A 15,791-nucleotide genomic window follows, 5' to 3' on the forward strand; every position below is an offset into this window, starting at 1 on the left:
CCCCACATGTCTCCCCAGAGCTGAGCAGCCTGGGACTGGGGTAGAAGCCTGGCCAGTCTCAGCCAGTGTGGGGGGGAGGCTTGGCTGGGCCCCTCCAGGCAAGTGGGTCCTCAGGGAGCCTGGCTGATGGCACCACTCCCAAGTGGCTGGAGCGATTCCCTGCCCCAGGACCAGCCCTGACTGCACTGGCTGCTCAGCCCATCAGATACAGTCGCCTCCCAGAGGGCCGGTGAATGCAGCCAGGAGGCAAGGTGCGGGGGGGCGCTGGGCTGTAAGGGGGTGGGGAAGATCTCTGTGTTGGGGCACTAGGGAGTGGGGGTTGTGTGTGGGATGCTGGGCAGTTATGGTGGGGCTGTGGGCAAAAAGCGCTGGGCGGGGTGATGGTGTGCAGGGTGCTGTGCATTTGTGGCAGGGTCTGGGGGTGGGCGCTGGGCATAGCAGGTCTGGGGGGGGCTCTGGTCATAGGAAATCAGGGGGTGTTCCGGTGTTGGGCAGGTGGTGGTGGTGTATGGTGTGACATGGGCCCACCCCTGAGCAGAAGGGGCATGCTGGCAGCACAGGGCCAGGTGGGCCATTGTGTGTCTGGCGACTGCTGATTTGTAAATAGTGCCCCTGCCATGCTACGCCCCTGGCAGGCCCCTCACTCTGTCCTCGCCCATGCTCCACTGCCCTCATGGAGCCCCACAAAAGGTTAATCGGGCCCTGTCCAAAGCAGTGGGAGGTTTTCCTTCACTCCGCTCTCTCTCTGCTATAGGAGTGTACATGAAGCTAGGTCAGTGGCAGGGCAGGTCTGTGCCCTTCCCTCCAAAACAGCGCCACAGAGGTCTGCCACGTGCCCAGCCCTGGAAATCACAGGGCTGGGAGAAGCTTTTTGCATCATCATGACAGCTCCTCCTGCAGGCCCACAAACTTCTGTGATATGCAGTAGTTAGCAATAATGCAATGCTGGTTTTCCCTGGCTACTTGGAGGGTATTTCACCTACCCACCACTACCCCAGTCTGGGGACTTGACATCCAATCTTCTCCATCTCTCACCCCATTACTATCCTCTGTCCCCACCCCCTTCCTGGCCCCATATCCACTGCACCCCATTTCCCTGCAACCCCTAAATCTGCCTCCTGCTCTCCCTTACTCTCCACACTGACTTTTCACAGAAGTACTTTTCTGAGAAGTAAGCGTGACATGGTATTGTGGCCGGACAGCAGTGGCTGCTGGCTGGGAGCCCGGTGGTGCCAGGACTCAGCATCAGCAAGCCCCAACACTAGTGCTTGATTTGTGCTTGGGCTTGCCAGCAGCCACCTCCCTCCAGCTCTAAAGGCAGCACCGCTGCCAGCAGCAGTGCAGAAGTCAGAGTAGCGATACCAGACCATGCCACCCTGACATCTGCACTGCTGCTGGCAGCGGTGCTGCCTTCAGAACTGGATGACTGGCCAGCAGATGCCGCTCTCCAGCCACCCAGGCTGGGCTGCACAGGAGTGAGTTTCTGAGCTTGTGGGCTCCCCTGGCAGTACAACCCCTGATCACTGGGCCTACAGGAAGGGGGAACTCAGAGGTTCACCCACTAGCTCCACTAAGGGTGAGCCTTGCTGCCTACCACCAGGCTGGTAGCTCCAGGCAACATTGCCCACCACCTGGCTGGCTGGCCAGGGGCTCTAAGCACAGGCTTTCCCGCACTCACTCCTGCTCTGGCAGCCTACACCCATGAGCTTGAGGCATGGATGGCACCTCCTGGACCACTGTGCCTTGGATGGTGGCCCACGTGACCTATGAGGAAAGGTTAAAACAATGGAGCATGTTTAGTCTTGCCAGCAATTTAAAGTATGGGCTGGATGAATGGACTATAAGGTGGATAGAAAGCTGGCTAGATCATCAGGCTCAATGGGTAGTGATCAGTGGCTCCATGTCTAGTTGGCAGCTGGTATCAAGTGGAGTGTCCCAAGGGTCAGTCCTGGGGCTGGTTTTGTTCAATATCTTTATTAATGATCTGGAGAATGGCATGGATTACACCCTCAGCAAGTTTGCAGATGAGACTAAACTGGGAGGAGTGGTAGGTATGCTGGAGAGTAGGGATAGGATACAGAGGGACCTAGGGGTTACAGGGACAAGAAGCTGAATATGAGTCAACAGTGTCCCTTGTTGCCAAGAAGGCTTATGGCATTTTGGGCTGTATAAGTAGGAGCATTGCCAGCAGATCGAGGGACATGATCATTCCCTGCTATTCGACATTCGTGAGGCCTCATCTGGAGTAGTGTGTCCAGTTTGGCCCCACACTACAAAAAGGATGTGGAAAAATTGGAAAGAGTCCAGCAGAGGGCAATAAAAATGATTAGGGGCTGGAGCATGACTTATGAGGAGAGGCTGAGGAAACTGGGATTTTAGTCTGCAGAAGAGAAGAATGAGGGGGGAATTTGATAGCTGCTTTCAGTTACTTGAAGGGGTTCCAAAGAGGATGAATCTAGACTGTTCTCAGTGGTACAGATGACAGAACAAGAAGTAATCGTCTAGTTGCAGTGCGGGAGATTAGGTTGGATATTAGGAAAAACTTTTTCACTAGAGAGGTGGTGACACACTGGAATGGGTTCCTAGGGAGGTGGTGGAATCTCTTCCTTAGAGGTTTTTAAGGTCAGGCTTGACAAAACCCTGGCTGGGATGATTTAGGTTGGGGATTGGTCCTGATTTAAGCAGGGGGTTGGACTAGATACTCTCCTGAGATCCCTTCCAACCCTGATATTCTATGATTCTATGAAAAGAACTCCCATCATTACAAAGAGGATCTGGAAGAGAGCAACCAAAATGATCAAAGATTTAACAAACCTGACCTAGGAGGAAAGGTTAAAACAATGGGGCATGTTTAGTCCTGAGAAAGGTGGGGGAGGGGGCTGATAGTCTTCAAATAGGTTAAGGGCTTGTTACAAAGAGGACTGTGATAATTTGTTCTCCATGTCCACTGAAGGTCAGAGAAGTAATGGGCTAAATCTAAGGCTCAGGCTCTCCTCTGAAGGAATACTGGGAATGAGGAGAAGGTGCCTGCCTCCACTCCCTAGAAGAGACCTGGTAAGAGAAGGTGGAGTACCCTGCTCAGTCAAAATGACACAGCAGGTTTGTGGGAGCCAGGGCCTGGGAAGGGTAGGACATACCAGCTGTGGTGGCATCTGGGCCCCTGAGGTTCAGATAGACATCTGGGTGGAAGGTTGATAACCAGAACCCTTTAAAAGTCAGCTCATCCCTAATTTAAATATGCATTGGAACCCTGCTGCTTTATTGTTTTACAGAATTTACATGTTTTTTAAAATTTTGTTCAAGATTAATACCTCTCGGACATGCGGTCTGTTTGTGATACGGCAGAAGCGGTGGCAGGCAAAGCCGGGCCACTTTCAAAACTGGCCTGTGGGAGGGGAGAAAAAGCCTGTCGCCGTCTCACCACAGAGATTGTCCCCACTCCCAAAGGCAGCGGGTAGGATGTAAACTGTGCAGTATACCAGTTAAAGAAGCGGTGATCTTCAATGGTGAATGATTAAAGGGATGGTGTCCTGGGAACACAGGCCCACACTGTTGGTTTTATGACTCAAAAAGCAATGTTTGGCCAAACTAGAACTGTTTCCATGGATACTTTTTTAAATTAAAGATTCCAGTAGAAATCTGTATTTCATCACCTGAAAACAGCAGCAAGTGTGCCAGTGGGGAAGGAACTGAAAAATTAAATTGATTCTAAACAGCAGCCAAACAGATCACAGTGCAAAAGGTAAATCATTACTGGAACACAAATTAGATTCTTAGCTAAAATCGCTTTAGATTTAACATCCTGGGAAATTAATAGGACTACATGGCCTATAAATCAGGGCAGAGCTGGTCTTTACAAAATTATTTAGTGTGTGTTAAAAGAGTTAAGGAAATTATGTTTTTTAAAGATACACCCAATTCGTCCCAAGATAAACTTGACTGACTTTAAGGATATTTTTCCCTCCTTAAACAAACAAAACCTGACACTGTCCCTTTAATTAGATCTGTTCCCTTTAATTAGACCTACAAATCTGTAGTTTCACTCCACACAGGAGAGGGGCTTTAATCAATGTGAAGCCCCCAGCTATTCCTTAAACTGCCAGTGCCTATGGAGTACATTAGCTTCCTGCATGTCAAACAAGGGGACATGACCTTATATATAACCAGTTCATATTTGTTTATCTACCTCTTAGTGACAATAGAATAAAATAGGTAGTGGCAACTCCACGTGCTGTAGTGTAGAGGAAAAAATTACTTTCTTTTTCTGAAGAAAAAATGTTCTTTAAAAAAAAATTATCAGCTCTCTTTTCACTTTAATGTGTTCATTAGTTGTAAAACCTCAGCAGTGCTGAATTGTTCAGTTTTGACCAATTTTTTAAAAATGCTCAATATTCCATTTTTTTTTCTTTTTAACTTTGATATTTACTTCTGTGAGCCGTACAAATTCTCTCAGCTCCTCTGTCTCAGCAGACGTTTTGGTTGTGTGATGACTGGTCACTTTTGCATAGACTGGCATTCAGTTGCCATTCTGACCACATTGCTTTAAGCGGCACCTTTGCACCCCAGATGGTGTCCCTTTAAAATGGGGAAGTATTTTTAGATGGTGTGAAATCTGGATGGTTCGTTTTTACCAGTGCTCAGCATGGGTTAACAATAAAGCAATCAGGGCTGGACTATAGAAGTAACAACCAAACAGGAATGGCTTGTGTGACTAAAGTGACTTCTTACTTGATCATCTGAAGCTTAGGACAGTTCAATACACAGATGTGCATATAGAGAGGTAGAACTAATCCATATTGCAGTTATCCTGGTTTTGAAATCCCCAGTCAGCTGCCATGTTGTTCTGTACTCCCTCATGCCTGATACTGGGGAACATGGGGAGTAGCTAGTCCACCTGATTGAGTTCTTCAAACCAGTGTGTGGAACAAAGTGTTGCTCCCGACAACCCCCCAGTTATCGCTCCAATGCAATTTCAGACTATCCATTGAAAAGTTGTATTTAACTCTAATATTTTTCCTCCCTTCGGTTGATTGTTTATTTTCTCTCCCTTCCCCTACTGCTCCATGTTCTTTACCTTGTACTTTTGTGAGGCAGGCTAGTTGGCTCAGATCTGGAGTTGTGATTGTGGATGGACGCAGACTCCATTTTTCTTCCAGCTAGGTTTTGCCACAAACCGCTTTACTCCACTGTTTCATTTTTAAAAATAAAGCAAAAAATTATACCGCACTTGTGTGTGTTTATCTCCATTCTTAGGCGAAACAAACAGGTCAGCGAGGCTGAGGAGTGGATGGTTGGGTGCTGAAATGACTCAAGGCATGGACTTAAGTGTGAGGCATGCAGGTCTGCTATCACACATGCCTCACTGGATTCTGCAGTGTTACAGCTTTGTTACCCAATACAGTATACTCCCAATTATCTGAACAGCATGGAAGACACAGAATTGATTTGGCCCATCAGGAATTGTGACAATTGAGAGGGCAGGAATCATTCAAACAGCCTCCCACATGGTGGCCTCCTTGTGGTCCAGGCCAGGGGTCTGTGCTCTGCCCCGCTCACTCGCTCCCATGACAGTGGGGCTGTAGAGTGTTCCCAGCACTGCCTCAGGGCCAGAGCCACCCGATCCCTGCAGGTGCAAGATGCAGGACAGAGCAAAACTCTCTGGCCAGTACTCTGCCACCCCAGAACTCGTCTTCCCTGCACCATACATCTGCAGGGATTGGCCCCACTCACTCGCCCCTGCACTGTAACAGCAGGGCTGTGGAGGCTCCCTGCATTGTGACAGGAGCCATTTAGTAGCAATGTGGCCTTCCTCACAGCTGGAAGCACAGCCGCATCCTCCTCCAAGCCCTGCCCAGGGGTCTCTTCTCTATTATCCGCACCTCTGGATTTTCCCTGTCCCCGCACATGAGAGATGAGGAAGGAATTTAGATAATGCAGAAGTTCAGATCATAGGGTTTGGGGAGCAAACACTCTCAGAACAAAAATTTTGCAGAGACTCCAAGGCAGTGCCTAGCACCCTGAAGGGCCAGTCAGAGCTGGGATTTCCAAGTGCTACTGCAGTACAAAGAGAGAAGTGGCTAGTGATTCTGAGGGCCTGCTGTGGAAGGCATCTTCAAGGGGCCGGGTTTTCAGAAAGCGCTGAGCACCCACTCTCTGGACCCTGTTGAAGACACATCTGTAAGGTGAGGTGGTGGCCTTGGAGGGAATAGGGGGTAGGTGGGAGGGGGAAGTGGAGTCAGAAGAGGGGGTGGGGGGAATTTGAGATGTGCAGGACTGCGGCAGCCAGAGAAAGGTGACTTTCCCCAGCTCCAGGGCTGTGGCTGCCAGGGACAGACGGCCCTCCTTCCCAGCCTAAGCTCCATGGCTGCTGTGGAGGGGGAGAGACCCTCTTCCTTCCCAGACCCAGCTCAGCGGCTGCTGTGGTGGAGGAGAGAGGGTACATCCATCACATTAGAACGGTAAGATTACTGATATTAAAATATGAGTTGTGTGCTTTTTATTTATTATGAAGGGCTTTTTTTATATACCACTTTTATCCAAAGTGCTTTACAATAGTTACATGTTGTTTGTACCATTAGCTGTCAGTATATTTATGCTGCATCTGTAATTTTCACTCCATGCATCTGAAGAAGCAGGTTTTTTACCCACAAAAGCTTATGCACAAATACGTCTGTTAGTCTTTAAGGTGCCACTGGACTCCTCGTAAGATTTGGAAAAATCATTAAGTGGTTCGCCGACGTCAACAATTTTCAAGTGGTCCACAAAAAAAAAAAAGTTTGAAAATCACTGACTTAACTTTAGTTGTGGCAGCAGAATACAAAGCACTGTCTATACAATCATGAGGTATCATTATGCATCTCAATGTATTACACAGCAAGACTCTCAGCAGTAAGGGCTGGCTTTCAAGCAGGGCCCTTTTCTTTTTGTGGTAGCTTTTAAAACACCCATCCTAAATACTTTTAAGAAGAACACTGCAGCATTGAGAATACACAATCTCTTACCTAATTATAAAAGAATAGAAAGTGTACTAGAAAATCCCTTTAATCACCATTATGTAGAAAGCTCTCAGTATCACCACCGGGAGACACAGAGCACAAAGAATTTCAGCTCTTGCATGAATGGATAGAAGGACTTTTCAGAACCACAAGGAAAGTTCACATTTTAAGTCAATGTTCAACTCAAATAAGTTATTTTAATTATCCACATCACAGTAGTGTAAAGGAACTCCGATCACGGTAGGTGCTGTCCAATCATAACAGAGAGAGCCCCTACCCCAATCAGCTCACAGGCTACAAGACACCCAGACAGGAGCAAAAATTAAAGCTAGGTCATTTGCCTAACCAATGTCAGAACACTTCATACCAAGGCCAAGTTCTCTCATCTCGTCAGAAGTATAGGGCCTTGATGCGTAAGACCCGTGGTCTGCTTGAGGTATTTACTTCTAGGCAGAGATTAGCATCCAGGTCCCACCCCTGTGGTAATGGTGGGGTTTTTTTGATGTTGTGGTTAGCTGCCCAGTAGGAACTGAACTCCACCATTTCACACAGGCCACGAGCTAGCAGATGAAAGAACTCAGGTCACGTGAACGTGGACTGCATTCAGGCAGGACAGTTAGGAGAGTTTGCATTTTCCTCCTCGTAAGTGAAAGCTTCTTAACTAAGCCAGGTTTCCAACATTCCCACTCTGGTCCTTAAGTAAGGAGTAAGCATAAGAAATTCTCAACAAATATTGCATAGACAACATACTAACTCCATTTAGGATAAACCAAGTGTCATGGAGTCCCTGGGCAATGCTTTGGAACTGCTCCCCACAAAGCCAGTCAGGACTTTGGGGAGCCTTCTTTTTCTTGGAGCAGACTGTTTTTAGGGCAAGAAGCTGACATGGCTTCACCTTTTTGGGTTTGACCTTGGAGCATTTAGCATATGCTCCTCTGTGTGCTTTTTACAGCAAGTCCGCCCAGACGGGGTCCTGGAAGCCAGAGGGTCTGACACGCACCCCCACTTTGCAGTTAGATGTGACTTTTAGCAAGCCAGTAAAACAGAGGTTTATTAGATGACAGGAACATGGTTTAAAACAGAGCTTGTAGGTAGAGAGAACAGGACCCCTCAGATGCGTCCACATTGGCGCCCAGCGAGCCAGATAACCTTGTCTGCCCTCACTTCCCATCCCCAGCCAGCTCCAAACTGAAACCCCCTCCAGCCCCTCTTTTCTGGCCTTTGTCTTTTTCCCAGGCCAGGAGGTTACCTGATCTTTTTGTTTTTCCACATCTTTAGCATCCTCTTGCAGGGGGAAGGGCCCGGGTCATTTGTTGCCAGGAGACAGAGTGTCAAACAGAAATTGAGGCACTCACACAGTATTCAGAGGCAACATTAAGAACAGTCCTACTTCGTCACATCAAGCACTTCAGTCTAAACATAAAAGTGATTTAGCTTCTGGCACTCGACTTGTGAGCACTCATTCCAGTTACAGTAATTCCTCACTTAAAGTTGTCCTGGTTAATGTTGTTATGTTGCTGATCAATTAGGGAACATGCTCATTTAAAGCTGCGCAGTGCTCCCTTATTACATTGTTTGGCAGCCACTTGCTTTGTCCACTGCTTGCAGGAAGAGCAGCCTGTTGGAGCTAGCTGGTGGGGGCTTGGAACCAGGGCAGACCAACAGCCCCCCTATCAGCTCCCTGCTTCCCTAAGTTCCCTGTGCAGCAGCTGCCCAGCAGGCTATCAATTGCCGGCAGTTCAGCTGTCCCTCCCCCTACTGCAGGGGAGGGAAGAAGTGGAGGGGCTAATTTCATGGTGTCCCCCTCCCCCTACTCCTGTCCCCCACTTACCCCATCTCCATAGAGAGCAGGGTGGGGACAGGACAGGGCTCAGGAGGAAGAGAACTTGCTGGCCATACATCCTGTCTCAACTTCCTGATTTTGTTAAAGGCAATGTACTCAGAGAGGGATCAGCATACATAAAGGGGCAATGTGCATCTCTCTCCCTCTCCCACACAAAGGGTGTCTGTCTCTGTCTACCATGCTGTCTCCCCTCCCTCCATTCATGCTGCCTTATAGAGTGAGAGGCTACATTAACAATGTGTTAACCCTTGAGGGCTCAGCCAAATGCTAGTTCATCATTTAGCAGTAAGGCATTCCCTGGGAAATATCCCACCCTCTGACTTCACCACCTCAACCAAGCTTCACAATCATCAGCGCTGTGTACCAGTATTAAATTGTTTGTTTAAAACTTATTATGTGTGTGTGTGTGCGCGCGCACACACATATATTAATTTTCTGTCTGGTGCAAAAAATTTCCCTGGAACCTAACCCCCCCCATTTACATTAATTTTTATGGGAAAATTGGATTTGCTTAACATCGTTTCACTTAAAGTCACATTTTTCAGGAACATAATTACAACGCTAAGCGAGGAATTACTGTACGCCTCTAAGAAGAAAGTCAGAAGTCTGTGCATCCCTGATAAACCATTCAAGGATCTGGAGTGCTACCAGATCAAACCAGCAGGAATTCCACTCTGCCCTGCTTCACTCTGCACTGGCTGGAAAGGACACAGTGCAGGGCAATGATGAATCTTGCTCAGTATTAGCCAAAACTGCCTCACTCAATGATCAGAGAAACTATGCAATGAAGAAGACACCATCGCAAGGCCTGTAGCAGGACCAGAATGCAGATAATACATATGACTGCGTTGTCCATTTCAAGTTTGGGCCAAGAGATTCCAGATCCCAAATTCAGCCCATTAAAAAGTTTTTATAGAAAGGTAGGTGCAAAAAGGAAGGCATCCAGTGTGGCACAAATAAGGCAATTAGGCTGAAGCCCAGAGCGTACGCCTGCCATGAGTATCAGGGAGGTTACTGTAGAAATTGCACAGAGCAGGGTAAAAGGGTTATCTTGTTGAGTAGCATTTCAGTCGGTTTTTGAAGTAGTGCAAAGCTAGCTTAAATTGGACCTGTGCATCAGTGTTGTCCCGGAATGTTTTATATTGGTCTTCTACCTTAGCCAGGTTGGGATCAGATGCAGGATTATGGTCTTGGTGACCAACAGAAACATCACTGCAGGAACCGACAAGCAAGATGCCCAGACCATCCACGAAAAATTCTGGAGAGGAGAAAAAAAAATTGAAAAACAAAGTTAAGTGACCCTGCATTTCCCTGAGAACAGCTGTGAAATTATTTTACAAGGCTCTGTATGGTCCATTCAGGCTTGAATCACTTCACCATGTAAAGGAATTGAGCCACGGGTCCTCAGAGTCTAAAACCAAGCTACTATGGCCTGGCCTAGAGAACCAGGTCCATTCACTTGTGGACACTAGCAGAACTGAATCTCTGTGGGTATGTGTACAATGCAGTCAAGGTGTGATGGCAGCATGGAAAGCCAAACCTGTGCTAGCGTGGCTGGAAATAGCAGCATTAGACGCAGCAACACAGGCTGTACGAGCATCCCTGGGTACGTCCTCATGATGGTAGCCCGTGCTGAAGCCTGTGCTACCACCTATGTCTGTATGCAGCTATTTTGAGCCCTGCTAGTGTGAGTATATGTAAAATCACCTCAAAGTGCAGTGTAGATGCCCGCTATGGAGTCTAGCCACAGTGTTAACATGGATGACACTAATCTTTTGTGGTGTTTCCCTGTTTTAACTGCAAACGTTTCATAGTATTCTAAGAGATGAAGCGTGGCATGGTGGGGGAGGGTCACCGACTCTGGGTGCATTCCTTTGGAGGGTCGCTGCTGCCCTTGCTAGGACCCTCTTGGTTTGCCCCTGGTAAAGAGTGGTTCTTTGATTCTGACCTTTGCCTGAGTCTGGAAGTGTGTCTGTCTCTGAGCGGTGTTCAAGGAGGCAGCCTGATGCAGGGGAGTTGCCCCTCTGCTGTCCCAGGCCTTTCTGCCTCCTCCTCTGTTCTCCTTTCTTTATAGGAGACCTTGTTTCCTCCATTGGGCACAGCTGTGATTACCTCCTCTCATGACTGGCAGCTGCGTGTGTGGTGGGGGCTTGGCACTTGCCTGCCAACAGGAGAAGCTCCCCTCCCCGTCCTGCCTAAGCTCAGTATGGGGTTTGTAGAGCCCAGATCCTCCCTGTAATGGGAAGTGTTGAGTTTGACCCCATATCCCATAATGCTACTCACTTCCAGCTAGCATCCCACAAGGTGCAGCAAGAAAAGTCCGAGAATGCATAGAGTCCAGAAGCAAAGCAAAGCACTGCACCCTACAACAGCTGTCCGGAATGCTGTGCCCTTACTCCATACGACGTCCCTGCCATATAAACATGCAGATCCATGCTGAAGCAGAAAACAGTTTACGGATAATATGCAATTACTGGAGACTGTCTAATACGCACAGATTCATGTGCAACAAGCCAGTGTGAATTAATACACCCAAGGGCACAAACCCTAAAGCAAAGACGCAAAACCACAAGCCCTAAGCATTTGCAGTTATGGAAGAGCCCCGGGCATTTTTCTTAAGCAGAGGGTTTTTTAGTTTGTTTGGACAAGTTCCAGCTCTGGTAATAATATTGTGTCCACCTAGTTGTCCTTGCAATTCGACTGAACACTACAGAAGCTACATTAGGTTTCTAACCACCATTTTTCCACTTCCTTTTCAGTGAGGTTAGTTAGTTGGAAGAGAAATAGCTGGTGCTGTCTACACTACACTCCTAACAGAACCAGTAGGGATTTGTTTCTACATTTCCTGGTCTAAATAAAAAACTAAAGCACTTCTCGTCTGGACAATCTGCATTTAACTCTGAATAAAGTAGCTGCTGAACCTTGCATCCAGGGAAAGTACTCAGAAATATACAGGTGCAATTGACAGACAGGCATTATTTATGGCAGGGGTGGGCAAACTATGGCCCCTCAGGGCTTTGGATCCAGCTCGTGGGATTGCCACCCCTACGGTGCTGTGAGCCCCGCGCTGCTCCAGGAAGCGGCCGGCACCACGTCCCTGCAGCCCCTAGGGGAGGGGGCGCAGAGGGCTCCGCACGCTGCTCTTCCCTGTGGATACCTCCCCAGAAGCTTCCATTGGCCAAGAACGGGGAACTGTGGCCAATGGGAGCTTTGGGGGAAGTACCCACATGCGCGAGGAGCCCTCTGCACCCCCTCCTCCAGGGGCCACAGGGACCTGGTGCCGGACACTTCCCGGAGCGACGCAGGGACGGGGCCTGGGCCAGGGCAGGCAAGCAGGGAGCCTCCCCTGGCCCTAGTGCGCATCGCTGCCACCCCGGAGCCGCTCCAGGTAAGTCTGAACCTCTCCTTCACCCCGCCCCGCAACTCCCTGCCCGTACCCCACATCCCTCCTGCACCCCAACTGTCTGCCCTGAGCCCCTTCCTGCATTCTGTACACCTCCTGCACCCCAACCCCCCTTCCCTGAGTCCCCTCATACACTCCGCACTCCTCCTGCACCCCAACCCCTTGCCCTGAGCCTCTTCCTGCACACCACACCCCCTCCCACAGCCTGCACTCCTTCCTGCCCTGCCCCTACAGTCATGGCCTTGCAAGCCATTTCCCCACCCTGATGTGGCCCTCGGGCCAAAAAGTTTGCCTACCCCTGCTCTATAGACATTACAGCTAGCTGTTCTATATGCAGTCAAGCCAGGACCCCACTGAAGAGGCTTCCTTGGCATTCCATGTAGCAGAGTCTACATACAGTGCAGGAAATTGGGATATTCTAGTGGCCAGAGCAGCAAGCTGGGAGTCAGGAGACCTGAGGTAAAATACTGGCCCCACTGAAGTCAGGGGTTTTGTTCAGCCAGGATCTTACCCCTGGGTTCAGTTCCTGACTCTGCCACTCACCTGCTTGGTGACCATGGACAAGTTACTTCACCTCTCTGGGCTTCCAACCCCCCTTCTGCCTCTCATTTACTTTAGACTGCAAGTTCTTCAAAGCAGGGACTTCTCTTACTACATACTTATATAGGTCTTCAGTCTTTGTTGGCATACTATAGCAATACAAATATAATCATGCATTGCACAATGTTAATTGTTAAAAACATGGGTTATTAATCATTTAGCCTATTTTAAGTTTAATGATTAAATGTTTTAAGAAAATCAGAAGCAGCTGCTAATGCTTTATTTCAAACATCCATTTGGGCAATTCCAGGCCCAGGGCAGAACAGTCAATGGGACCCCGCGCACGCACGAGCCACACCTGCATGGTCCGCCTGACATTTGAGCGGTGCTGCGCCTGCGCTGGCTGGTGCCCAGAAAGCTGCTGGAAGTGCTCTACCAGCAAGCCAGGGCTTTGAAATGCCCGCCCGGTAGGGTTGCCAACTGTCTAACTACTCAAACTCAAAGACCCTTACCCAGCCCCTGGCCCTTCCCTGAGGTCACACCCCTGTCCTCCCCCTTCTCCAATGCCCCGCCCTCTGCTCATTCCATCCCCCCTCCCTCTGTCACTCACTCTCCCCCACCCTCACTCACTTTCACCTAGCTTGGGCAGGGGGTTGGGGTGCGGGGCGCACGCTCTAATCTACCAGGCCCCTGGGCAATTGCCCCCTTCGTCTCCCCCATCAGTGGCCCTGCTGAGACCTTGCTTCCCCACACTCTAAGAGAGCTTGTGGCTTACCTGAGTGAGCTACTCTTTGCAGAAGAGGGTCATAGCCGACGTGTCTGCTTTTGTCTGTATGGGCCAGGTAGAAGTTGACCACGCCACTGGTGACCACACAGTTGGGGAACCCATCCAACTTGTGGAAGGAGCCGTATCTCAAATGCAGACAGTCGCCGTCATCACCCTGCTCATACAGCAGCTGAAAACTGTAGGTGTCCCCCTTCACGCTGCCTCCAACCTGGAGAGAAAGACCATCACCCACGTTTTTCAGTCACTGCTTTTCGTCTCCTGGCAGACTCAAAACCCAGACTAACATCCGCTGACGTCACCAGGAGCCCTTCTGTTGACTGGTCCAACCCCCTGAAGTCTCATTGTTACTGTTCTGCACAGTGAGAATCTCAACATGAACAAGCCCCAGTTTACAATAGCTTTTAGGTTCTTGTGAACTGCTGCTTGGAGCTCATTCCCTACAACATCATGTTCTTGTTGTTCCTCGTACCACTGAGTTCTATTCATTTCACACAGGGCACCAGCCAGCTCTCACTGGAAACTTGTTACCTTTCACTAAGGACTTGGGGTGGATTTGAGAACATGATCAGAAGTTATAGGCTATCTGTTCCATAAATCTTCTCAACCGTCCACTCTCTCAGGTCAACTGTCACTGCCTAAGGTGTAGAAGCATTTTCCAGAAACTCTAAAATTCTCTGAATCAAGAAAACACTCCATGAGATCAAAAACAGCTTCAACTGGCTTCAAAATGTTCTTGCTGCCCTTAGATAAGTATATTTTCTCGAGTTACAATCTAAGGTGAATGGGTGGTGAGGGAAGATTGTGATCCAGATTGGAGCTGTTTTTCCAAAATTGGCCAAGGAGAGTCCTGCTCTTGGCACAAACTGATGCCACTTTTCAAGAGGAGGATTTCTAGTGTTTGAACAAAACCAGGAATCTCATTGCACAAGAAGTGAACTTAGTGATCAGGAACCAATTGCATCAGGTTCACTGTTTGCCAGTACTGTACCCTATCTGTTCACTTTTCCGTCTCCTATGAAGTATTGAAACAAAATGCAGAAAGAGGCAGATACTCAGAACTAAGTAGTAAATATCCAGGATTAAATGGTTGTGCCCATCTTAAATTGGTGCATTTTTTTGATAAGGTGAAACCAATCTAATGCATGAAGAAAGCCAAGTAACATAGATGAGAAACAAACACACACTATCCTCAAAGAATATTTTGCTAGATAGCACTAACCTCTGGTGTGGTCACAATCAATCAATCTAAAAATCCATGCAAGATTTTCCCCATCATTTGAAAGCAAGCATTTTATTACAATAATGAAGATTTCCTGCATAATCTGATAAGCAGAAGACGAAAAGAGGTCTGCAGAGGAATACATTTCGAGAGATGGAAGCAATATTCCTTTTCCCTACTGAGTAATGGCCCAATTTTCAAAGGCTCAGCACCCACTGTGACACTTGAGCTCTTTCAAAAAGCCTGGAACATTTTCCAAGGGAACAATTTATTTGCATTTCTTACCATATCCAAGTTTGTTCTCTCCAGCACATCCAATAGCTTCTCAATTTTGGTGTTTTCGGTGAATAAGTAGTCATCGTCGACCCAGAGATAGTACTTGGTTGTGACCTGAGATATTGCAAGATTCCTTCCTGCAAACCAACCCTGGTAAACAGGAATCCCCAAGACACAGAAGGGTAGGGTCAGAACAGCTTTATATATATGCAAACATACACACAACAAGCTGCTTAGCTCTGTGCAAATCCCTTTTATCCAGAAACTATTCTGAAAAGGAGGGTCATCTGAACTAGGGAATGAGAACAAAAAAGGACATCTTTGCAACAAAGAGAGACTTTATAGTAACACGATCACTTGCCCATGTGATAGAAGAACTAGTATATAAAGATACTTAAGTATTGGAAGTATTTACCTAAGGAGGTTGTGGAATCACCATCTTTGCAAGTTTTTAAGAACAGCTTAGACAACCCCCTGGAAGGTAGGGTCTAGGTACATTTAATCTTGCCTCACTGGCTGGGGTGGACTAGATGACCTCTTGAGGTCCCTACCAGCCCTACATTTTTACAATTGTAGGATTTTAATTTACTAGATTAGGTGGTTTTTCTACAGGAGACTTCAGTCTCCATCCTATAACATCTCTGTATTTGTATAATTCCCAGGGCTCTTCACATTCTTTATGGAGCCCCAAGATTCCTCATTGTCTCTCCTCCTCCTACCCCCACGTC

General features: G+C 48.1%; 1 protein-coding gene across 13 annotated transcripts in view; it reads right to left on the reverse strand.

Moving 5' to 3' along the window:
* LOC116831452 (beta-1,4 N-acetylgalactosaminyltransferase 2-like) overlaps nt 1-15,791 on the reverse strand; it is a 95,716-nt gene that overhangs the window by 38,602 nt on the left and 41,323 nt on the right. For 7 of the 13 annotated variants that reach the window (XM_032791460.2, XM_075059725.1, XM_075059728.1 and 4 more), the window contains 3 exons: nt 15,073-15,213; nt 13,557-13,776; nt 6,486-10,096 (listed from right to left, as the gene is read on the reverse strand). In XM_032791460.2, coding sequence (XP_032647351.1) covers nt 9,885-10,096; nt 13,557-13,776; nt 15,073-15,213 — 573 coding nt within the window. In that variant the 3' untranslated portion in view covers nt 6,486-9,884. Of the gene's footprint in view, nt 1-6,485; nt 10,097-11,121; nt 11,249-11,841; nt 12,931-13,556; nt 13,777-15,072; nt 15,214-15,791 lie in introns of those variants that run through there. The other 6 variants (XR_004375198.2, XR_012654691.1, XR_004375199.2 and 3 more) reach the window with 6 other exon arrangements.

The sequence above is a fragment of the Chelonoidis abingdonii genome, chromosome 21 (genome assembly GCF_003597395.2).
Source record: "Chelonoidis abingdonii isolate Lonesome George chromosome 21, CheloAbing_2.0, whole genome shotgun sequence".
Lineage (NCBI taxonomy): Eukaryota > Metazoa > Chordata > Testudines > Testudinidae > Chelonoidis > Chelonoidis abingdonii.